The sequence below is a fragment of the Manis javanica genome, chromosome 1, assembly GCF_040802235.1.
Source record: "Manis javanica isolate MJ-LG chromosome 1, MJ_LKY, whole genome shotgun sequence".
Classification (NCBI taxonomy): Eukaryota; Metazoa; Chordata; class Mammalia; order Pholidota; family Manidae; genus Manis; species Manis javanica.
Window position 1 is genome coordinate 182,860,221 of NC_133156.1, and position 25,984 is coordinate 182,886,204.

The 25,984-nt window shown below is 38.7% G+C and overlaps 1 protein-coding gene across 7 annotated transcripts in view; it reads right to left on the reverse strand.

Moving 5' to 3' along the window:
* The window catches only part of ZNF638 (zinc finger protein 638), a 136,662-nt gene that overhangs the window by 75,639 nt on the left and 35,039 nt on the right, over positions 1 to 25,984 (reverse strand). Inside the window, exon 1 of one of the 7 annotated variants that reach the window (XM_073211663.1) lies at positions 11,187 to 11,500. The exons of 4 other annotated variants lie outside the window; for them this stretch is intronic. In XM_073211663.1, the coding sequence (XP_073067764.1) occupies positions 11,187 to 11,483 (297 nt within the window). In that variant the 5' untranslated portion in view covers positions 11,484 to 11,500. Of the gene's footprint in view, positions 1 to 11,176; positions 11,501 to 25,984 lie in introns of those variants that run through there. 2 more of the 7 variants (XM_073211660.1, XM_073211661.1) reach the window with 2 other exon arrangements.

Consider the following 25,984-nt stretch of genomic DNA (forward strand, 5'->3'; position numbering starts at 1 on the left):
TGGACTAACTGTTACCAAAGGGAAAGGGACTGGGGAGGATGGGTGGGAAGGGAGGGAGAAGGGGAATAAGGGGCATTACGATTAGCACACATAACGTAGAGTGGGCACGGGGAAGGCAGTACAGCACAGAGAAGACAAGTAGTGACTCTATAGCATCTTACTACCCTAATAGACAGTGACTGTAATGGGATATGTGGTGGGGACTTGATAATGGGGGGAATCTAGTAACCACAATGTTGCTCATGTAATTGTATATTAATGATACCAAAATTAAAAAAAATAAAAATAGAAAATAATTATCTGCTTTAGGGTTACAAAAAGAAACAGATGAAGGGTAACAAAGAAAACACTGAAGTTGAGCACATATAAGGGGTAATGGATAGAAAAGAATGAAAGAAAATGGGACTCAAATTCAGACTACATCTTATTACATAGTTTTAACTTTTAGAAGCATGTTAACAATCTTAATTAAAACAAGGTTCGGAAGGAGAGAAACAATTAAAACTGAAAAAAAACTAATTCAATCATATTTCAAATATAATCCACTGATAGGGAAAAAGAAAACCAATACAAGTAATTTATGAACCATTGTTTGGTTTATATACTCCAGCTTTGGTAGAGCTAGGAAGAAAGGGGAGAATTACAACCAATTCTCACTCTTTTAGTAGTTAATTGTTTGGGGGTTTTTTTTTGTCATGGTATGGGTGTAGCAATTCTTGAATTACTTTAGGTATTATTACAGGATTGAGCAAATAAGCAAATGTTTTGATTGTGCTGGGAACCAGAGCTCTCACTGTGGAAGACAAGACATATAAATATAAAATGGGAGAAATCAAGAAAGAACTGGACAGTAATAAATCATAAACCACTGAAGAAATCAGGAGTCCACAACTGCAAACCAATCAACAAATGTAAATGCAGAGGTTCTGCTGCATTTACTGGAAGATCATTTTGTAACCATTGTAATAAAGATTACTTCAGAAAAGGCATCATCTGTGTGTTAAATCCAGAAGGAAATTCTGGTAAGTAGGATATTTGCAGAGTCTTACAGTATTCTCTCCACATATCAAATAGTTGAAGAGAGTTAAAAAAAATTTGTCCAAATGTGACCAAAAGTAATTATAATCCATGAGAGAAAGATGAACAATAAGCACCTCTAGATCTGATATCATAGAGATACAGCATCACTTATGTGATTTTTCTCACCTGGGGTGCATAATCTCAATCTAATAAGGAAGAAACATGATAAATCCAAAATAAGAAATATATATATATAAAAAAAAGACAGATTGCCTTCTTCCGAAATGTCCATTTCACCCAAGATAACGCTATGGAAAGTGTTCCAGAGTTAGGAGACAAGAAAACTAAATGCAGTTATCTGATCCTAGACTGATCCTGTACAGGAGGAGAAAAGAAAAATACTGTTATAACTAGCATTACTGGGTAAACTAACAAAATCAGAATATGGTAGATTGAAGAATTTTATCCATGTTAAATTTACTGAGGTTGGTTAACTGTACTATCACTCTTAAGAAATCCTATTCTTAGGAAATAAACTAGGTAAGGTAGCACAATATATACAACTTTCAAACAGTTCAGGGGGAAAAAAACTGTGTGTGTGTGTGAGTATGTATGTGTGTAGAAGGACAGAGGAAGAAAAGGGAAGAGACAGGGAATTCCTCTGTCAGCCAGAGGTTTAATTTGCTTAAAAATGGCTAATGGGAAGATTCTCAAGATGGCAGTGTGAGTACGGTGACAGAAATCTCCTCCCAAAACCATATATATTTTGAAAACACAGCAAATCCAACTATTCCTAAGAAAGTGACCAGAAGATACAGTACACGAGCCAGGCTACATCTGCGAGAACCCAACATCTCATGGAAAAGGCCAGGGAGCAGCCTTGCCTACAGCAACCACATAGCTTAACACAGAGGCTTCTCCCTGCATGTGGCTAACTGGCCCAGACCCAGAGGCTGCTCCCTGTGCGCCATTGACAGGCACAGAGTCCGGAAGGCACAAAGGGGCTTTGTTCTCGTGGCAGAACACACACTGCTTGCCTGCAAACCCCGCTAGTGCCCTAGGCCATCCCAAGGGCCCATGGCAGCTCAGGGGAATAATCCAGATGCTGCTCCCTGCACGTGGTTGACCAGCACAGACAGTGGAGAAGGGTACAGAATCAGGGAAGCACAAAGGGGCTCTTTTCTCACAGCAGAATACACACCACTCACCGGCGACCCCTACCAGTGCCCTAGGCCATCCTGAGGGCCACCCTGCCCACGGCAGCTCAGGAGATTAACCCAGAGGCTGCTCCCTGTGTGTGGTTAACTGGCACAGACAGCGGAGACAGGCAAGGCGACTGGCAAGCAGGAAGGGAGTTTGTTCTCCCAACTGACATATGCACCACTCGCTGGCGACCACTCCCATTGCCATGAAAAGGCAGAAGAACCTTCTTCAGTCCAAAACCCCTCAAACACCAGGGAGGGTGCTTGATGAGACTTAAATCACCAATCTTCCTGAAAAAGAATTCAAAATAAAAGTCATAAGCATGATGATGGAGCTACAGAGAAATATCCGAGAGGTAAGGGATGAATTCAGGAGGGAGATAACAGAAATGAAAGAAACAATGGAAGGATTTAAGAGCAGATTGGATGAGGTGGAAGACACTGTTCATGGAATAGAAATCAGAGAACAGGAATACAGAGAAGCTGAGGCAGAGAGAGATAAAAGGATCTCCAGGAATGAAAGAATATTAAGAGAACTGTGTGACCAATCAAAATGGAACAATATTCGCATTACAGGGGTACCAAAGAAGAGACAGAAAAAGCGACAGAAAGTGGCTTTGAAGAAATAATTGCTGAAAAATTTTCCCAATCTGGGGAAGAAAATAGTCTGTCAGACCATGGAAGTCCACAAATCTCCCAACATGAGGGACCCAAGGAGGACAACACAAAGACATATAATAATAAAAATGGTAAAGAGCAAAGACAAGGACAGAGTAGTAAAAGCAGCCAGAGAGAGAAAAAAGATCACCTACAAAGGAAAACCCATCAGGCTATCATCAGACTTCTCAGCAAAAACCTTACACGTAAGAAGGGAATGGCACAATATATCCAATGCAATGAAAAGTAAGGGCCTCCAACCAAGAATACTGTATCCAGCAAGATTATCATCTAAATTTGAAGGAGGGATTAAACAATTCCCAGATAAGCAAAGGTTGAGGAAATTTACCTCCCACAAACCATCCTACAGTGTATTTTAAAGGGACTGCTCTAGATGGAAGTACTCCTACAGCCAAATAGCTGTCACCAGAGCAAATAAAACCACAGCAAAGAAAGCAGACCAACCAAATACTAAATAAATGCAAAATAAAATCAGATATCCATGAAATCAGTCAAGGGAAACATAAACGGTACAGAATAAAACATCTAACATATAAAGAGTGGAGGAGGGAAAAAAACAGTAAGACAGCAGCATGAGAGGTGAGACAGAAGCTTCCTCCTAAAACCACATATAATACAGATATATAATTAATACAACTAATCCTGAAAAAGCAACAGGAAAGAGGGCTGCGCCAGACTGCATATGCCTGGAGAAAAGAATAAACCTCACAGAACAGGGTAATGAACATACCAAGGCCATGACCCAGGGGAAACAAAGCCCTTCCCCCATCCCAGTCACTGGCAGAAGGAAGAGAAATGGAGCGGGGAGGGAGTGGAGGCGTGGGACTGCTGCACACCTAGTTTTGGAGATCTGCTCTGGAAGCACAACCTGCATTTCACAGTGCTCTCATGATTAGAGGTGTTGGAAGGCTAAGACAGGCAGAATACCTGAAGAGACTGAGATTCCAGCTGCTTGCGGAAAGCAGGGATCCATATCTGGCTCTTCTGGGACAAAAGAAAGGCTGGCAGTCTGAGAGACTTCCCTAATAGCAAGAGGGCTGCTAAAGGATCAAGGATTGCACAGAGCTTACTGTTCAGAAGAAAGGACAGGTAGACAAAATTGTCCAGGTGCACTGTGCCCAGCAGTTTGGGAACTTTCACAATCTTCAGGCACTCCAGCCCCCTGGTGGGCTACACAGGTCCAAGGCCACCCTCCACTGATACACAGCCTGCTGCGCCTTCCTCCCGGCCAACCCCACCTAACTCGCAAACCGGCAAACCCTGCACTGGTGTTAGAACAGGCAGAGAGAAGCCCCGCCTACAGCAGCTACAAACAAAAAGCATAGAGGCTTCTACCTGTGTGCCCGGCCCACTCATTCTGGCAGAACTATGAAAAACTGTATGCTAACAAACTGGATAACCTAGAAGAAATGGACAACTTTCTAGAAAAATACAACCTTCCAAGGCTGACCCAGAAAGAAACAGAAAATCTGAACAGACCAATTAGCAGCAACGAAATTGAATTGGTAATCAAAAAAGCACCTAAGAACAAAACTCCTGGACCAGATGGCTTCACTGCTGAATTTTATCAAATATTTAGCAAAGATCCAATAATACCCATGCTCCTTAAAGTTTTCCAAAAAGCAGAAGAAAAGGGAATACTCCCAAACTCATTCTATGACGCCACCATCACTCTAATACCAAAACCAGACAAAGACACCACAAAAAAAAATTACAGAACAATATCCCTTATGAACATAGATGCAGAAATACTCAATAAAACATTAGCAAACCATATTCAAAAATACTTCAAAAAGATCATCCATTATGATCAAGTAGGATTTATTCTAGGGATGCAGGGATGGTGCAACATTCAAAAATCCATCAACATCATCCACCGCATCAACAAAAAGGACAAAAACCACATGATCATCACCATAGATGCTGAAAAAGCGTTCGACAAAATTCAACATCCATTCATGATAAAAACTCTCAACAAAATGGGTATACAGCACAAGTACCTCAACATAACAAAGGCCATATGACAAACCCACAGCCAACATTATACTTAACAGCGTGAAGCTGAAAGCTTTTCCTTAAGATTGGGAACAAGACAAGGATGCTTTTATTCAACATAGTTCAGCTGGAGGTCCTAGCCATGGCACTCAGAAAACACAAAGAAATAAAAAGACATCCAGACTGGCAAGGAAGAAGTTAAACTGTCCCTGTTTGCAGATGACATATTGTCCATAAAAAACCCTAAAAAACCACTCCTAAACTACTAGATCTAATATCTGAATTCAGCAAAGTTGCGGGATACGAAATTAATACACAGAAATCTGTTGCATTCCTATACACTAACAATCAACTAGCAGAAAGAGAAATCAGGAGAACAATTCCATTCACAATTGCATCAAAAAGAATAAAATACCTAAGAATAAACCTAACCAAGGAAGTGAAAAACCTATATTCCAAAACTACATGACAGTCATGAAAGAAATTAAAGAAGATACCAATAAATGGAAACAAATCTGTTGCTCACGGATAGGAAGAATATTGTCAAAATGGCCATCCTGCCTAAAGCAATACAGATTTAATGCAATTCCTATCAAAATACAAACAGCATTCTTCAATGAAGTAGAGCAAATTATTCTAAAATTCATATGGAACCACAAAAGACCCCGAATAGCCAAAGCAATTCTGAGAAGGAAGAATAAAGCAGGGGAGATTATGCTCCCCAACTTCAAGCTCTACTACAAAGCCACAGTAATCAAGACAATTTGGTACTGGCACAAGAACAGAACCATAGACCACTGGAACAGACTAGAGAGCCCAGATATAAACCCAACCATATATGGTCAATTAATATACGATAAAGGAGCCATGGACTTACAGTGGGGAAATGACAGCCTCTTCAAAACTGGTATTGGCAAAACTGTACAGCTACATGCAAGAGAATGCAACTGGTTATTGTTTAACCCCATACACAAAAGCAAACTCAAAATGAATCAAAGACGTGAATGTAAGTTGTGAAACCATTAAACTCTTAGAAGACAACACAGGCTAAAATCTCCTGCATATAAACATGAGCAACTTCTTCCTGAACACATCTCCTCGAGCAAAGGAAACAAAAGCAAAAATGAACTCACGGGACTACATCAAACTAAAAACCTTCTGTAGAGCAAAGAACACATCAACAGAACAAAAAGGCATCCTACAATATGGGAGAGTATATTTGTAAATGACATATCCGACAAGAGGTTAACATCCAAAATATATAAAGAACTCACAGGCCTCAACACCCAAAAAAGCAAATAACCTAGTGAATAAATGGGAAGAGGATATGAAGAGGCAATTCTCCAAAGAAGAAATTCAGATGGCCAACAGGCAAATGAAAAGATGCTCCACACATCACTAATCTTCAGGGAAATGCAAATTGAAACTACAATGAGGTTTCACTTCACACCAGTAAGAATGGCCAGCATGAAAAAGACTAAGAACAACAAATGCTGGCAAGGATGCGGAGAAAGGGGAACCCCCCTACCCTGCTGGTGGGAATGTAAGCTAGTTCAACCACTGTGGAAAGCAGTATGGAGGTTCCTCAAAAAACTAAAAATAGAAATACCATTTGACCCAGGAATCCCACTCCTAGCAATCTACCCAAAGATTACAAGTTCTCAGCTTGAAAAAGAAATATGCACAACTATGTTTATCACAGCACTATTTACAATAACCAAGAAACAAGCAACCTAAGTGTCCATCAGTAGATGAATGGATAAAGAAAAGGTGGTACATATACACAATGGAATACTATTCAGCCATAAGAAACTAATCCTACCATTTGCAACAACATGGATGGAGCTGGAGGATATTATGCTCAGTGAAATAAGCCAGGCACAGAAAGACAAGTTATGGAATGATTTCACTGATCTGTGGAGTATAAGAACAAAGAAAAAACTGAAGGAACAAAACAGCAGCACACTCACAGAACCCAAGAATGAACTAACAGTTACCAAAGGGAAAGGGACTGGGGAGGATGGGTGGGAAGGGAGGGAGAAGGGGACAAAGAGGCATTACGATTAGCACACATAATGTAGGGGGTGGTCATGGGGAAGGCAGTATAGCACAGAGAAGACAAGTAGTGATTCTATAGCATCTTACTATGCTGAAAGACAGTGACTGTAATGGGGTATGTGGTGGAGACTTGATAATGAGGGGAATCTAGTAACTACAATGTTGCTCATGTAATTGTATATTAATGATACCAAAAATATATAAATAAATAAATAAAACATTAGAGAGTATACAGAGTCTAAAAAAAAAAAAGGCTAACGACCCAACCTTTTAAGTCCAACATCAGACTTCACTTCTTAACTACATACTGAAGTTAAAAAAGGACTACAAGCATGGCAACAGGCAAAAAACCTGCAACATTATAAAGGACATTAGCCCTAAACACAAGTTTGGATTTGGCCCTTCTTTTACTGCATCATGTTCACTTCCTAACTATTGAGTGCTAGTCAACTCATTATGCAACCCACAATAATTTGTCTGATCTTTAGGGAAATTTCCACTCATCTGAAGATACCCACCCTGCTAAGAGGAGTGCCAGTGAATGACTTCATACAAAACTGGTTAACTCCCATTATCACTAATGGGAGTTAACACTTACATAGCTAGTGTTTTTTTCAGAACTGAGACCCCAGATTCAGTGTTCTATTTCTGTTCCTGCGGCTTGCTAAAAATGTGACACTGGGCAAACTGGTTAACCCAAACCTCAGTTTCCTCAATGTGAAAAATGTGAATAAAAAGAGTATCAACATTCAGAATGTTGATATGAGGATTACAATTATATTGTAATTGTCAGGATTATACCTCCTGACTCACAAGATGTGCTCAAAAAATGTTAGTAAACAAAATGTGTAAGTAGGTAGGAAAAAATAAAAGTAGGTAGGTATTTGTTACTTTTTTAAGATGGGTAATTTCTGAAAACTTCAAATGGTAGTAGAAATCGAAATCAAACTCACGTACACACATGTGTACAACACATTTGGGGAAATTTGAATACTATCTTACATTAAGGAATTAATTATCAGTATTGTAGTTGTGAAAAGCATTTATTTTTCTATAAATATTTTAGAGAAAAATTCTGAATTATAAACTGATGAATGATATGTACAGGATTTGCTTAAAAATAATACGGTGGAGAACAGAAACAAGATTGACCATTAGTTTGTAATAGTTGAAGAAGGGTGACAGGTTCATGGGTGAATCCTACAATGACTCATTATATACTATAAAATCAGTATGTAATAAATCTGTGCTTTTGTATATGTTTAAAATTTCCATAATAAAAATTTTTTTGAAGAAATCCCAAAGAAAAGAAAGTTGGCAACATTTACTCATTAGCAGGACAACAGGGAAATTAGGTGACAGTTTAAAAAAATGAAGGCTGTAAATAAAGCAGGAAAAAAGTCTAAAAGCTTAAAACTAGAATACATACATTTTGGTATTGAAGGGGTTCAAAAAAGTTTTTAAAAAATCCAAAATATACATACCCCAAGTTTACCAGTAAGAAAATATCAATATACGTCTACCTTAAACTTGTTTCTCCTATACTTCCTTCTTTCCAATACAAAACCCTTTTCTTGACCCTCACTGGTTATTATAGCTATGTTTTTTATTTCTATACCTCACCTTTTCCTCACCCTTCTTCCTTTCCATTATTACCTTATCTTTCATATACCTATTTTCCTTCCAATTTCATTTTCAACCACAAATTTCATAAAACAGTAAATAAAGCTGAAGCAATGAAAAAGTAAAGCTGGATGCAAACAGGGGCGTATTGGCTTTACCCACAAATACAATTACTTTCTGTTCAGAGGATCTCTAAACCATATTTCAATAGTAACTCCTGTTTCCTTGCAAAACAACCTCAACTACGTTACCGGGTACCCATACTGGAAGCACTGATTCTTACTATGTAACGTATTTTATTAAGAATTTGGACACATTATTCGAACCTTCACCAGTACATATTAAGTTATAGTAGAACAAGCATGATTTGGACCTCTGCTCTTATCCAGTTTCTGGAAACTACTAGCTGAATTCATTCACTCAACATATGATCATCAAATACATACCAGGCACTGGGACCGATATAAAGATGAATAATCATATAAATAAATGGTTATAGTTTGGTAATCACTACAAAGAGGCATATATAAAGTTTAGAGAGGCGCAAAATATTTTAGACTAGATGATCTTTCGGCTCCAAAATCCTATCAATTTAATCTAAATTCCTTTCCAAGCCTCTTGTATTTTATCCACAGGTGGCAATTTTTAATATTTTTTTAATGCCGTACTGTCTAAGCACTTAAAAATTAACAGCTAACAATTACTAAGTACCTACTACGTGCCATGGTTTAGGAACTTCCCAAGCTAGTAGTATTGTTACCATTTTATAGGAAAAGAAACAAAAGTTCATAAAGACTGAAGTAATTTACTCATAATCTCACATACAGTAAAAGGAAAATAGGGACTCGAATCCATATTTTCTGATTCCAAAGTCTATTCCCTTTGCCCTAACCTAAGCCTCCCATTTCCTTTCACTATATAAAAACAAAATTTCCAGAGATCACCTTAAGAGCAACGAAGAGAAAAAGTACAAAATGATCACCGATTTTAAGGAGCGTTTTTGGAGTATCTGCTATACACATGCTCCATAACAAAATACAAGAAATTACAAAACTAAAATATAACCAATATTCAAGGTTATAGACCTGTATGACATGAACAAATACAATCTGAAAACTAGTTAATAAAAACGAATGAGATTTTGTGATTTCTTCCAACTATTTTATCTTTTCTCTCACTTGGTTCCAACACAACCAACCAAGGAGGGAATCGCCCAGCATATCTTAGCGTTATTAACACGTTGGATTCCAGATTATTATCTATAAGTGCAGATTAGAGTATGGGGATACATAAAAAGTGCATAAAATGCTGTCACGTTTAAAAAAAGAATGCAATATAACCTAAGTCTACAATGCCTTATCGTCAAATTTTAAAGCTGCTCAAATAATGTAAATTATGCATTTTCTACATAATACCCATGAAATTCACTTCTATAAATTTTTTTTCGTTCATCAATTTTATTTCCAAATCTGAATTAGCAAACTCCTGAAAAATGAAGTTACCTCTTCGCAAAAAAATTAAAAAATCAGAAGAAAATTTCTGTGCACAATTCTAAAGCTCATTAGAGAAAGAATTCCAACCAACCTAAGCTGCTGGATCTTCGTAACTATCTTCAGAACTCCTTCAAATTAAAAGTTGTTTTTTTTTTTTTAAATTTCGCCCAAAACCACATCTCTGGATTCAGAAAAATTAGCTTAAGGCAGCCTTCACTGTCTGGTTCAATTAAAGACTTTGTACTGTCTCCCTCATTTGCAATTACTTCAAACAACAAAAGATTTGTTTCAAACGTCCTCAAGGATTCATCCATGTGGTGGTATACATTCTTCACCCCCTTTAACAGAACGGGGCCCAAGAATCACACAAAAATATATTAATGACGAACCGTATTCGCGATTTCTGAGAAACTGTAAATAAGTATCAGAACTACTTATGAGCCCTCTGTATCACGCACAGAGGTGACATTTTCTCTGCTTTCATACTCGCTCAATGCAGGCAGAAGAAACATCACCAGAAAAGCCGCTGCATCACATCTCCCCTTCATCCCAACTCCCCCTTACTCAGCCCCAAACACAAACATGCTCTTCTCTCCACACTTCTTGCACAACATCGTTTGCCAAAGGGCTCAGCTCAAGCTCTACCGCCTCTCTTCCAAGCCCGATGGGAACGGTTACTCCCTCCTCGGTGCTCCCTCACCACCGCTTCCTCTGGCTGTGAGGGCTGACGCGACTCGGCAGGCCCTGCGCCGGTGGGGAAGGGGCCGCCACGGCCTTGTCAAAGGGCTGTTCTCGTTCCTCGGCCGAGAGCAACGGCGTCGAGCGGCTCTTCATGAAGCAAGGTCCTACCACGGGCGCCAGCCCCGGCCCTCCGGGGCAGTGAGGTGAACCGACGCGGTAGCGGAGCAGCCAAGCTTCCCTTCCCTTCGCTTCCCGAGGGTCCCCCAACCTCCTCCCGCCCCCGCCGTCTGCCCGCCGCCATTTTGTGCGCAGCCTCTGCGACACAGATACAATAGTCGGCCCGCATCTCACAGGAAAGTCTCGGGATTCCCACGCTATGGGCTCCCGCCTTCCAGACCTCTACTCCCCGCAGGGCAGCGGTCCTACCTATGCCTACCCGACTAAAAGCCGGATCCCATTTGCGCCCCACACAGTTTAGCACGCAGCCTCCACTCTGGACGCCGAAGAAGATACCGCCTCCAAAGAGCTGCACGCATGCGCGCCTGTCGAGCCTCTGCGAGCCCTCATCGGCTCTTGGCGCCTGCGTACCGCCGGCACCGCACTGCCCGGAGGGGCCGGAGGAGCGCGGATCCGGAAGGGGTCTTGCCGAGCGTTTACTGCAAAACTCAAGGCGCCTGCCTGTTCGGAAGCCTTTGCACATGCTTGAACACCTGTGTTGCCTCACCTCCTCCATGAAGTCTTCCCTATTTTTGCCTTCAGGTATACATTAAAATAGCTAATATTTTTCTGGTACTAGATGTCTTGCTTTGTATAGATGCACATATATGCTCTGTATAGATACACATATATGCTCTGTATAAAATACATACAATGTTTTGCATTTTAAGATTTTTGCCTACCTTTATCCTCACACCTTATATATCTTAATGTTTGCATCCCTATAGCAATGATGTGATGTATATCATAGCTAATGAAAATATCAGGAAATCAGAATTCAATTAATGTTTATTGAGCTGAAAGCTGACTACAGAAAATCCTTCCATATGTCATTTCACAGTAAAAATATTTCCCTGTGTAGTAGATACTTTGTTATTATTATTATTATTAAGGTATGATTTATATACACTTTTATGAAGGTTTCACATGAAAAAACAATGTGGTTACCACATTTATCCATATTAGAAAGTCCCCACCCATACCCCAATGCAGTCACTGTCCTTCAGGGCAGCAAGATGCCACAGATCCACTATGTGCCTTCTCTGTGCTACACTGTTCTCCCCGTGATCCCCCACACCATGTGTATTGAACATAATACCCCTCAATCCCCTTCTCCCTCCCTCCCCACCAGCCCTCCCATACCCTTCCCCTTTGGTAACCACTAGTTCATTCTTGGAGTCTCTGAGTCTGCTGCTATTTTGTTCCTTCAGTTTTGCTTCATTGTTATACTCTACAAATGAGGGAAATCACTTGGTATTTGTCTTTCTCCACCTGGCTTATTTCACTGAGCATAATGTCCTCCAGCTCCATCCATGCTGTTGCAAAAGGTAGGATTTGTTTCTTTCTTGTGGCTGAATAGTATTCCATTGTGTACATGTACCGCATCTTCTTTATCCATTCATCGACTGATGGACACTTAGGTTGCTTCCATATCTTGGCTGTTGTAAAAAATGCTGCGATAAACATAGGGGTGCATATGTCTTTTTGAATCTGAGAAGTTGTATTCTTTGGGTAAATTCCAAGGAGTGGGATTCCCGGGTCATGTGGTAGATACTTTTAACGTTAATGTCAATGATGAAAACCTTGGGCTGAGAGAACTTGAGCAACTTCTCAAGGCCACACTACTACACCAACATGAAAAAAAATCACTAGGCAAAATCTGGAAACCACAGTGCCTGCCATATGGATATCACACCACCATCCTTGACTCTCATACATCAGTTTTACCTAGCACCCAAGTAGATGTATTTCTTTTATTCACATTAAAATAAGCATAGAAAAGGCTGAAAGAAGTCTTTTATAAAATGTATCTTACTGAATTTTCACTTAAAACTAAAAATCCTGCACAAAGCAACAAGCCAAAAACAACAGAGAACAGCCAAAAAGTTCTCCCAAACTCCAAATAACCAATGTTGAACTTGATGTGTTTTCATCCATACATTTCTTTACATTCATGCAAACATACACAAATGTGTATTTCCATGTAATGGGAAATGGTTTTTATTCTTTTTTTCCAAAAACTCACACATTAGCCTACTCTTTCCTTTTATGATTACTGACATTTCCTCAAGTACACTCTCTTTTTTAATGATTGTATCATATTCATAGGATGGCTCCACAATCAATTATTCACCCTGTTGTGGAACACTGAAGTTATTTTCAGTGTTTTTGATACTACAAAGGCTGCATAAAGCTCAAAGAACTGATATTCTTATTTCTAGAGTCTAGAATCCCAATAGTGAGACTGCTAGATTAAAGGATTAAAGGATAGGTGGGTTCAGTGTTACTTGGTACAATCAAAATATTTTCCAAAAAGCTTATAGAAATTTCCTGTTCTGAAAATAGATGGTGGTGTGAAAGGTGAGACAGAGGCTTCCTCCTAAAACTTCATATAATATGAAAGTATAATTAATATGACTAATCCTGAAAGAGCAACAGGAAAGAGGGCTGTGCCAAACTGCATACACCTAGAGAAAAGAATAAACCTCCTGGAACTGGGTAATAGACCAAAGCCCTGGCCTGGCAGGACCCAAGCCCTTCCCCCACCCCAGCTCACTGGTGGGAGGAAGAGAAATGGAGCAGGGAGGGAGTAGAGGCATGGAACAGCTGAACACCTAACTCTGGAGATCTGCTCTGGGAGCAAAAACCTACATTTCATGGCGCTTTCATGATACTCTCGTGATTAGGGGGTTGGAAAGCTAAGACAGGCAGAATACCTGGAGAGACTGAGATTCCAGCCACTTGTGTAAAGCAAGGATCCATATACAGCTGCTCTGGCACCAAAGAAAGGCGGGCAGTCTGAGAGACTTCCTAACAGCAAGAGGGCTGCTAAAGGGGCAAGGATTTCACAGAGCTTATTGCTCAGGAGAAAGGACAGGTAGACAAAATTGTCCAGGTGCCCTCTGCCCAGCAGGTTGGGAACTTTCTTGGTCTTCAGGTACTCCAGCTCCCTGGCTGGCTATGCAGCTCCAAGGACCACCTCCGTGATACGCAGCCTACTGCACCTTTCTCCCAGCCAGCCCCATCTGGCCCGCAAACTGGCAAAACCTACCCTGGTGTTAGGCCAGCTACAGGAAAGCCCCATCTACAGCAACTACAAATGCAAAGCATAGAGTCTTATACCTGTATCCGTGGCCCACTGGTTCTGGCAGTGGAGTCAGGCATAACCACTCCCTTGCAACTGCCGACATAGCCCCAGGGGCTGAGAAGCTCCAAGGAGTAGAGCTTCTGGGCACTAGAGGGCGCCACATACAAATATGAAATGCCAAAGAAACCTGGTTCAGTGTAAAATTATGAATACAACACCTGTGAATGATTCAAATGAACTCAACCTCATGAATCTTCCTGAAAGGGATTTCAAAATAAAAATCATTAATATGCTCATGGAGGTACAGAAAAATATTCAAGAACTCAGGAATGAATCCAGTCAGAGATCCAATTATTGAAGAGTACAATGGAAGGTATTAAAAGCAGCTTAGATATGGTGGAGGAGATGATAAATGAAATGGAAATTAGAGAAGAGGAATACAAAGAAGCTGAGGCACAGAGAGAAAAAAGGATCTCAAAGAATGAAAGAATTTTCAGAGAACTGTGTGATCAATCAAAATGGAACAATATTCGCATAACAGCAGTACCAGAAGAAGAAGAGAGAGAAAAAGGGATAGAAAGTGTCTTTGTGGAGATAACTGCTGAAAACTCCCCTAATCTGGGGAAGGAGATAGTCTCTCAGGCAATGGAGGTGCACAGATCTCCCAACACAAGGGACCCAAGAAAGACAACACCAAAACATATAGTAATTAAAATGGCAAAAATCAAGGATAAGGACAGACTACTAAAAGCAGCCAGAAAGAGAAGTAAGATCACATACAAAGGAAAGTCCATCAGGCTATCATCAGACTTCTCAGCAGAAACCTTACAGGCCAGAAGGAAGTGGCATGATATATCTAATGCAATGAAGAAGAAGGGCCTCAAACCAAGAATACTTTATCTGGAGAGATTATCATGTAAATTTGAAGGAGGGATTAAATAATTTCCAGATAAGCAAAAGCTGAGAGAATTTACCTCCAATAAACCATTTTTACAGTGTATTTTGGAGGGACTGCTGTAGATGGAAGTGTTCCTAAGGTTTACTAGCTGTCACCAGAGGTAATAAAACTGCAGTAAAGAAAGTAGAACACTTACTTACTAATCAAATGCAAAATTAAATCAACTATCCCCAAAGTCAGTTAAGGGATACACAGTTAAGAGTACAGAATATAATACCTAATATATAAAGAATGGAGGAGGAAGAAAAGAGAAAAAAAGAACCTTTAAATGGTGTTTGTAATACCATATTACATGAGTTAAATTAGACTCTTAGATAGTAAGGAAGTTAACCTTGAACCTTTGGTAACCACGAATCTAAAGCCTGCAATGGCAATAGGTACATACCAATCGATAATCACCCTAAATGTAAATGGACTGAATGTACCAATCAAAAGACATAGAGTCACTGAATGGATAAAAAAACAAGACCTATCTATATGTGCATACAAGAGACTCACTTTAAACCCAAAGACATATACAGACTGAAAGTGAAGGGATGGAAAAAGATGCAACTAATAGGGAGAAAAAAGAAGGAGTTACAGTACTTGTATCAGACAAAATAGACTTCAAAACAAAGAAAGTCACAAGAGACAAAGAACCACATTACATAATGATAAAGGGGTCAATCAAACAAGAAGATATAACCATTATAAATATCTATGCACCCAACACAGAAGCACCTACATATGTGAAACAAATACTAACTCAATTAAAAGGGGAAATAGAATGCAGTGCATTCAATCTAGGAGACTTCAACACTCCACTCACACTGAAGGACAGACAAACCAGACACAAAATGAGTAAGAAGACAGAGGCACTGAGCAACACATTAGAACATATGGACCTAATAGACATCTACTGAACTCTACACCCAAAAGCAGCAGAATACACATTCTTCTCAAGTGCACATAGAACATTTACAAGCATAGATCATATATGAGGCCAGAAAAGAGCCTCAGTAAAATCAAACAGATTGAAATTGTACCAACCAGTTTCTCAGACCATAAAGGTATGAAACTAGAAATAAATTATGAAAAGAAAATAAAAAATCCCACAAACATATGGAGGCTTCACAACATGCTCCTAAATAATCAATGGATCAATGACCAAATAAAAACAGAGATCAAGCAGTATACGGAGACAAATGACAACAATAATTCAACAGCACAAAAATCTGTGGGACACAGTGAAGTCCGTGCTAAGAGGAAAGTATATTGCAATACAGGCCTACCTCTGAAAAGAACAATTCCATATGAACACCTAAACTCACAATTAATGAAACTAGGAAAAGAAGAACAAATGGGGACCAAAGTCAGTAGAAGGAGGGACATAATAAAGATTAGAGCATAAATAAATAAAATCAAGAAGAATAAAACAATAGAAAATATCAATGAACACAAGAGCTCATTCTTCAAGAAAATAAACAAAATAGATAAACCCCTAGCCAGACTTATCAAGAAAAAAAGAGTCTACACACAGAAACAGAAACAGAAACGAGAAAAGAAAAATCACTGTGGGCACCACAGAAATACAAAGAATTATTAGAGAATACTATGGAAAATGATATGCTAACAAACTGGATAACCTAGAAGAAGTGGACAACTTTCTAGAAAAATACAACCTTCCAAGGCTGACCCAGAAAGAAACAGAAAATCTGAACAGACCAATTACCAGCAACGAAATTGAACTGGTAATCAGAAAAGTACCTAAGAACCAAACTCCTGGACCAAATGGCTTCACTGTTGAATTTTATCAAACATTTACTGAAGACTTAATACCCATCCTCCTTAAAGTTTTCCAAAGAGTAGAAAAAGAGGGAATACTTCCAAACTCATTCTATGAAGCTAGCACCACCCGAATACCAAAACCAGACAAAGACATCACAAAAAAAGAAAATTACAGAACAATATCACTGATGAACAAAGATGTAAAAATACTCAACAAAATATTAGCAAACTGAATTCAAAAATACATTAAAAAATCATCCATCATGATCAAGTAGGATTTATTCCAGGGATGCAAGAATGGTACAACATTCAAAAATCCACCAACATCATCCACCACATCAACAAAAAGAAGGACAAAAACCACATGATAATCTCCATAGATGCTGAAAAAGCATTTGACAAAATTCAACATCCATTCATTATAAAAACTCTCCACAAAATGGGTATAGAGGGCAAGTATCTCAACATAATAAAGGCCAGATATGACAAACCTACTGCCAACATCACACTTAAAAGTAAGAAGCTGAAAGCTTTTCCTTTAACATCAGGAACATGACAAGGATGCCCACTCTCCCCACTTCTATTCAGCCTAGTACTGGAGGTCCTAGCCATGGCAATCAGAAAACACAAAGAAATAAAATGCATCCAGACTGGCAAGGAAGAAGTTAAAAAGTCCCTGTTTGCAGATGACATGATATTGTACATAAAAAACCCTAAAGAATCCACTCCAAAACTACTAGATCTAATAACTGAATTCAGCAAAGTTTCAGGATACAAAATTAATACACAGAAATCTGTTGCATTCCTATACACTAATGATCAACTAGCAGAAAGAAAAATCAGGAAAACAATTCCATTCACAGTTGCATCAAAAATAATAAAATACCTAGCAATAAATCTAACCAAGGAAGTGATAGACCTATACTCTGAAAACTACAAGACACTCATGAGAGAAATTAAAGAAGATACCAATAAATGGAAACACATCCCATGCTCATGGATAGGAAGAATTAATATTGTCACAATGGCCATCCTGCCTAAAGCAATCTACAGATTCAATGCAATTCCTATCAAAATACAAACAGCATTTTCAATGAACTAGAGCAAATCACTCTAAAATTCATATGGAACTACAAAAGACCCTGAATAGCCAAAGCAGTTCTGAGAAGAAAGAATAAAGCAGAGGGGATTATGCTCCCCAACTTCAAGCCCTACTACAAAGCCACAGTAATCAAGACAATTTGGTACTGGCACAAGAACAGAACCATAGACCAATGGAACAGACTAAAGAGCCCAGATGTAAACCCAACCATATATGGTAAATTAATATATGATAAAGGAGCCATGGACATACAATAGGGTAATGACAGCCTCTTCAAAACTGATGTTGGCAAAACTGGACAGCTACATGCAAGAGAATGAAACTGGTTATTGTTTAACTCCATACAGAAAAGTAAACTTGAAATGCATCAAAAACCCGAATGTAAGTCATGAAACTATAAAACTCTTAGAAGACAACATAGGCAAAAATCTCCTGAATATAAGCATGAGAAAATTCTTCCTGAATGCATCTCCTCGAGAAAGGGAAACAAAAGCAAAAATGAACTTACGGGACTACATCAAACTAAAAAGTTTCTATACGGCAAAGAACACCATCAACAGAACAAAAAGGCATCCTACAGTATGGGAGAATATATTTGTAAATGACATTCCGACAAGGGGTTAACATCCAAAACATATAAAGAACTTACATGCCTCAACAGCCAAAAAGCAAATAACCCAATTAACAAATGGGCAGAGGATATGAAGAGACACTTCTCCAAAGAAGAAATTCAGATGGCCAACAGACACATGAAAAGATGCTCCACATCACTAATCATCAGGGAAATGCAAATTAAAACCACAATAAGATATCACCTCACATCAGTAAGGATGACCAGCATGGAAAAGACTAAGAACAACAAATGCTGGCGAGGATGCGGACAAACGGGAACCCTTCTACACTGCTGGTGGGAATGTAAGCTAGTTTAACCATTGTGGAAAGCAATATGGAGGTTCCTCAAATAACTAAAAATAGAAATACCATTTGACCCAGGAATCCCACTCCTTGGGATTTACCCCAAGAGTACAACTTCTTAGATTCAAAAAGATATAAGCACCCCTATGTTTACTGCAGCACTATTTACAATAGCCAAGATATGGAAGCAACCTAAGTGTCCATCAGTAGATGAGTGGATAAAGAAGAGGTGGTACATATACACAATGGAATACTATTCAGCCATAAGAAAGAAACAAATCCTACCATTTGCAACAACATGAATGGAGCAGGAGGATATTATGCTCAGTGAAATAAGCCAGACGGAGAAAGCCAAGTGCCAAATGATTTCCCTCATTTTTGGAGTATAAAAACAAAAACTGAAGGAACAAAATAACAGCAGACTCACAGACTCCAAAAATGAACTACTGGTTACCAAAGGGGAGGAGTGTGGGAGGGTGGGTCGGGAGAGAGGGAGATGGTGATTGAGGGCTATTATGTTCAGTACACATGGTGTGGGGGTCACAGGGAAAATAGTGTAGCACAGAGAAGGCAAACAGTGAATCTGTGGCATCTTACTACACTGATGGACTGCATTGGGGTATGGGTGGGGACTTGATAATATTGGTAAATGTAGTAACCACATTGCTTTTTCATGTGAAACCTTCATAAGTGTATATCAATAATATCTTTAAAAAATTTTTTTAAGAATTCCCTCTTCCACTGAATACACATGTCCATTTTTCCACTACATCACATTTTTCCCTAAACTGAAATAACTTAAATATTACTAGACTTGTCTATTCTTTAAAAGTTTAGTAGAGTTCACCTTTGAAATATCTTGCCTAGTGCTTATTCTAAAAGCTGCTTTTGAACAATTTTCACTAGCTACTTCATGATATATAACACAATTAGATTTTCTCTCTTTCCTCCACAATCGCTTTTATTATTTATATTCTCCTAGAAATGCATTTATTTTGTCTAGGTTTTCAAATTCATTTCCCTGGAGTTGGGAAAACTAACCTCTTAAAGTCCTTGTATTTCTTTTTTGCCCCCTTACATGGCCTTATTTCTTTCTATAGCACTTATCACCTTCTAACACACCGAATAATTAATTTTTTTTTTCTTATTGTTTCTTAGCTATCTCTCTTCACTGAACATGAGATCCATGATGTCAGATTGGTCTGTTTTCTTCACTACTTTCTCTCTAATGCCTAGAATCACACTTGTTACACAGTGGAAAAATCAGTGTGTATTTGATAAAAGAATGAATGATCCTGATGGGTAAAAAATTGTATGTGTGTATGTATGAATTGTTGAGTCCTTTTGTATCTACTGGCCCATGTGCATTTCTTCTGTTAAAAGAGCTGTTTCAATATTCTTTGCTCATATTTTTAATGAGCTGGTTGTCTCTTTTTTATCAGGAGATAGTTATTAGGATATAAGGAATATCAAGCATTTGTCAAATATGTTGCAAGTGGTTTCCCCCCACTGATAATTTTGTTTTGGAGTGTCTTTTGCCATTATAAATATTAAATGTAGTCAAATTTGACAATCTTTTCCCTTTTGACTTCTGAATGTTCTTTTTGTCTAAGAAGCCTCACACCAACCCCCCCAGAAGCATACACATTCAGAAATGATACAAAAATTCTCCTAAAGTTTAAAATAAATTTTTACAATTTTATTTTTTACAGTGGATATTTAATGAATCTAAAACTTTTTCTTTTTTGTGGCATGAAGTAGAAATCCAGCTTTGTCTCCTTCCAAATGTATTAAATCACTTGTAAACTTTCCACATATTTAGTAAACCTTTCCCCCTTCACCAAAGTGTCTCTTTCCTTTTGAAAAAGAAACAAACAACAACAAATCACTTAGGTCCCATATATAAAAATGGATTTATGGACCTTCTAGTCTGTCTTGCCCATCTATTTGTCTACCCATGGGCCAGTACCATTTGTTCATTCATTAACTGATCCTCTAAAAATAATTTGAAGGCGTACTCAGTTCCAGAACTCTTCTAGTCACTAGTCAGGGGAAAACTAGAAGTCAGCTAACTCCTGCCCTCATAAATGTATAACCTTGATGGAGGGGACAGACAGTAAACACGTATGTACATATGGGAATGTGTATATCAGATAGTGATAAGTGATATGCGCAAAAATGAAGCAAGATCAGGATATGGGGAATAAGCAGGTGACAGAGGCTGTAATTTAAAGAAGATGGTCAAGAAAGGCATCACTAAGAAGGCAGCATGTGAGCAGAAACCCGACTGAAGTATGTGAATGAACAGTAGAGAGATCTGGGAAAAAGAGTATTTCAGGCAGAGTAAACAAAAGTGCAAAAGCTATGAGATGAAAGCCAGCTTGGCATACTTTGAGAAAGAGCAAGATGGCCAAAGAGGCTACAACAGCCTGAGTAAGACGCAACAGAGGAGATGAGATGGAGGAGAATGGGGAATACTCACAGGCTGTATTAGTCTGCTAGTGCTACCATAACGAAATGTCACTGGCTAGGTGCCTTAAACAACAGCAATTTATCCACAGTTTCGGAGTCTAGAAGTCTAAGACCAAGGTGTGAACAAGTTTGGTTTCTCCTCAGGCCTCTCCCCTTGGCTTGCAGTTGGCCACCTTCTTGCTGTGTCCTTGCATAGGCTTTTCTCTATGTGCATATGCATCCCTGGTATCTCTCCCTCTTCTTATAAGGACACCAGTCTTAGTGGATTAGGGCCCATCCATATGACCTCATTTAACCATAATCACATCTTTAAAGGCCTTATTTCCAAATACACACTGAGATACACTTGGGGGTAAGACTTCAACATGCAAATTGGGGTAACACATGCAGTCCATAACATAGGCCATTTTAAGGATGTCTTGGTTTTTATTGTGAGATGGGAAGATTTTAAGCGAAGGAGTGACATAAATTGACCTACATTACAGTGAATACTCTGTGCCACTATTCTAAGCACTGGAAGATACTTGAAAAATTCAAATACCCACTTTCATAGAATTTACGTCTTAGCAGAAAGAAATAATAAATAGATTATGTGGTAATATAAAATAAGGAAAACAAGTAAGGGAAAAATGATGAAGCAGGGGCTGGGTAATGCTTTAGATAGGGTAATCAGGAAAGTCTTCTCTGATGAGGTGATAGCTGAGCAGAGATATAAAGGAAGAGAGGGGGAAAGTTGCACAGATATCTGAAAAAAGAACTTTCCAATAAAGGACACATTAAGTGCAAACGACCTGGGACAGGAACACACGGGTGTGTCTGAGGAATAACAAGAAGGCCAGCTCAGTTGAGATGGAGTGATACAGAGGTAGGACAAGATATAGATGGAGAAATAGCAAGGGACCAGATCATGCAAAGCCTTATAAGCTACTTAAGACTTTATAGAACATTGAATAAAATACTGGACTGGGAATCACAGGAGTTACCTTTCTAGACCTTGCTTAGACACTAATCTCAATGGATTTCAGTTTTCTTGGAAGTAAAAAGGGGGAAGAGAGGGCACTAGATTAGCTTGTCTACAAGAAAAGAGTCTGGAAATCTCCTATAAACTAAAAGGTGTTCATCAATATTTGTGGCATTCCTAATAAAAACGTCTTTTTATCTTAGAATCTACTATATCCATGCTGCTCCAAGCTATTATGCCTTCTAATCACTATGAAACACTTGCACAAATTCTCATTTAAATTTGTCAATATTCTGCACAGAAAAAAAGCCATCCTACCCCACATCTTCTTCTGACCATCGTCCCAATTTCCCATCCTCTTATTTTACCCACTCTGCTTTCTGAGGGGCCAGACGAGTACTGAGCAGCTCTATCCAGGTCTCAGCTTCTGCCTGCTCAGCACCATCATAGCTCAATGACTGAAAGGATTAGAAAAAGGAATAGACAGCCCAAACTTTTTCCTGTGATTTGTTAACATCCAGAAGGCTTTGTCTCAGTGACATAAAGAATTCCATCACCATTTCATCTCAACTATATGTGTCCTAAAAAATAGGATTTGGGGCAATTATTACCCTCCCTTTGCCTTTAGAATCCAAATCTAACTATTGAGATAGACACAGGGCCATAATGAAAGTTTGAGAAATTACAGAGCCATTTCATGTCCTGCAAAAGAACATAAACATCAAGAAAACTTGGTTCTTACTGATACTTGAATTTTGAAGCACTTGCTCCAGACTATAAGGTATACCCAGTGTATATATAGAGAAGTTCAGAAACTGATTCAAAAGAACAAGCAGTTATTTTTCCGAGCTTTTATCAAAACTAGTGTAATGGGGACCAGAAATTAGTTTGCCTCTTCTTGTTAAGATGGTTTCCAAATATGTCCACAAATTCTTTGATGCATTTCACTTCAAGAGGTGGGGCCTGATTCCACTCCTCTTGAATATATGTCAGACTTAGCAAATTGTTTCTTATGAATAGAATGTGATGGAAATGATGCTATGTGACTTGCACGCCTAGGTCATAAAAATGATAGCTTCTGTCTGGCTCTTCTTTCTCTCTTTTTGGGTTATTCACACTAGCAAAAGCCAGCTGCCTTGTTATGAGGCCATCCAAACACCCTTTTGATAAACCCCATAAGGGGAGGGAAAAAAGCCTCTTCCCAATAACTACCCAAAATTGGCAGCTGTTTCAGTGAGCCATTTGGCAGACAGAACCTCCAGCCCCAGGTGAGCCTTCAGATGACTGCAGTTTGAGTCAATGTCCTAAAAGCAATCTCAGGAGGGACTCTGAGCAAGGACCACATACCTAGCCAGTGTTGAACTTCTAAGCCATAGAAATGGTAAGGATAAAAAAAAATTACTGTTGTTTTAAGCCATTAAGTTTGGGGGTAACTTTTCATGCAGCAGTGCATATGTTGATATCCAAAGATTATGGTCTCTTCATTAAAAATACAAATCAAAAGTATGTTATATCAATCAGTGAACAATAACCTGGGATTTAGAAACAAGATAATTTGACTTGAAATCCAATATAAGCAATATTAATAAACTGTTTCCTCAAACATAAAATGAAAATAATCCTTTACCTTCAGGATTTTCATCTTATGAACTCTTTACCCCTATAGCATTGTATATAGAGTCTATATCCCAGCTGCAAAAGCAATTCAAGAAAAAGATCCACTTTGAGAATGGAAGCATAGGAATTTTATAGACACATTCCCCAGTGAACCAACCATACTGGTAAAATTATTGTTAAAAAATATTTAAAGTCTTTGCAAATTGTCCTAAGAGCATATAAATGAAGAAACATTTATACAAAAAAAAATCTACTAAATCTTGGCAAGACCATGAGAATTTGTGTCATTTGAGCTATGACCTGCTCACTCACTACTCCCATCAAGCTCAGTGTGATGGAAACTCTACACTAGTTGGTAATGATGAGAAGATGGGCTTCCTCTTCCCCTGGCTCCTAAGGGAAATGGTATCCCTCCAGAAGGACAAGCCACAAACATTTCTTTTCACTCCCAGCTCTGTGTTACAGAGGGAAATTTCAAGCACATGTAGCAGAGAGGTTTAGGGCTCCTTTTTTATAACGCATTCATTCTTATAAGGTGAAGGCTGAACCCCAGATATAGCAGTGCAAAAATACTGTGGCCCTAACTGTCTTTGTCCTGACAGACTGTCTTCTTCTGTAGGGCAGAAGTCCCCTCCAGGAGAAGCAATCTGAGAAGACCAGAGGCAAGCTGCCTCCACCCAGAGACCTGCTGATAAGCCAGGGCTGTCATTCTAAAAGAAGTGGACCACTCTTCCCAATACCTGCTCTGGAGCAGTGACTCAATGGTTTTTCCCAGGGGGAGAGGCACACCATACCAGTAAAGGGCTCTTAAGCTCTCCTCAGAGGGAATGACTTTATTTAAAACAGAGTGTAGAAGAATTCAAGCTGAAAGGCAATCTCAGACATAGTAGAGAAGTTGTATATGAAATTAAGATGTTAAATCCAGTTTAGTTTAGTAAACTAAATAATCTAGCTGATAGTTCAGCAAGTTTATGAGAGAACCATGGAAAAACAAAGCTAAAAGAGCCACATGGGGACAGAAAGAATGTCATAGGCTGGTCTCAAAAAGTACCTCAGCAAAGAAACCCAAATTTAATTGGATCAGACTGTGTAAAAATTTATGCTTCAACACATAGTCAGAAACAACAGAGTAATCAGCCTAAAATCTAGTTATGATACTAACAAAGGCAGAGAGCTTAACAAACCAGGGAAAGAAACAAAAATGGCCCTGCTAAAATACTGTCATCCCAGAGTAACTTGTGCACATCCAAGGCTGCTACCTCTGAGAAGCAAGAACTGAGGCTGTGGAGGGGCAATAGACTTCACAAAATAGTTAAGTCACTAAACAAATAAACAAGAAAAAAAAAACAACAAAAACAAGTCCCAGGAGAGAGGGATAATCAGTATCTAGATTTGTTACAACATATTTTATTACCTAAAATGTCCAGTTTTTAACAACAAAAAAATAGAAGACATACAAAAAAACAAAAAACAAAACCATGACTCATACATAGGAAAGAAGATAGGTAACAGAAACTGCCTATGAGAGGGCCCAGATATTGGTTTTAACAGGCAAAGACTTCACAATAACCATTATAAATATATTGAAAGGACTAAAGGAAACTATGTTAAAAGAAGTAAATGAAAATATGACAATATTGCAGCAAATAGATAATTCAATGAAGAGAGAGAAATAAGTTTTAAAAAGAAACACATGGACATTGTGGTGGTAAAAAGTACAATGGCTGAAATGACAAGTTCACGAGAGGAGCTGGCAGAAGAAAGAATCAGCTGTCTTGAAGACAGACCAGTGGAGATCATACAACCCCCAAAAAGGAGAGTGAAAAGAATGGAGAAAAGTTAACAGAGTCTCAGAGAAATGTTGGACAACATTAAGTGCACCAACATAAGCATAATGGGATGACCAGAAGGAGAGGAGAAAATACATAGAGAAAGGAATAGAAAAAGTTTTTGAAGAAATAATGGCTAAATATTTCCCAAATTTGATTAAAAAGAAAATTAATCCACACATCTAAGAAGCTCAACCAAGTGATAGAAACATAAAGGGATCCACAAACGTACAGTAAAAATGTTAAAAGACAAAGAGAAATTTGAAAGCAGCAAGACACAAACAACTCATCTTACATTGATCTCTCATC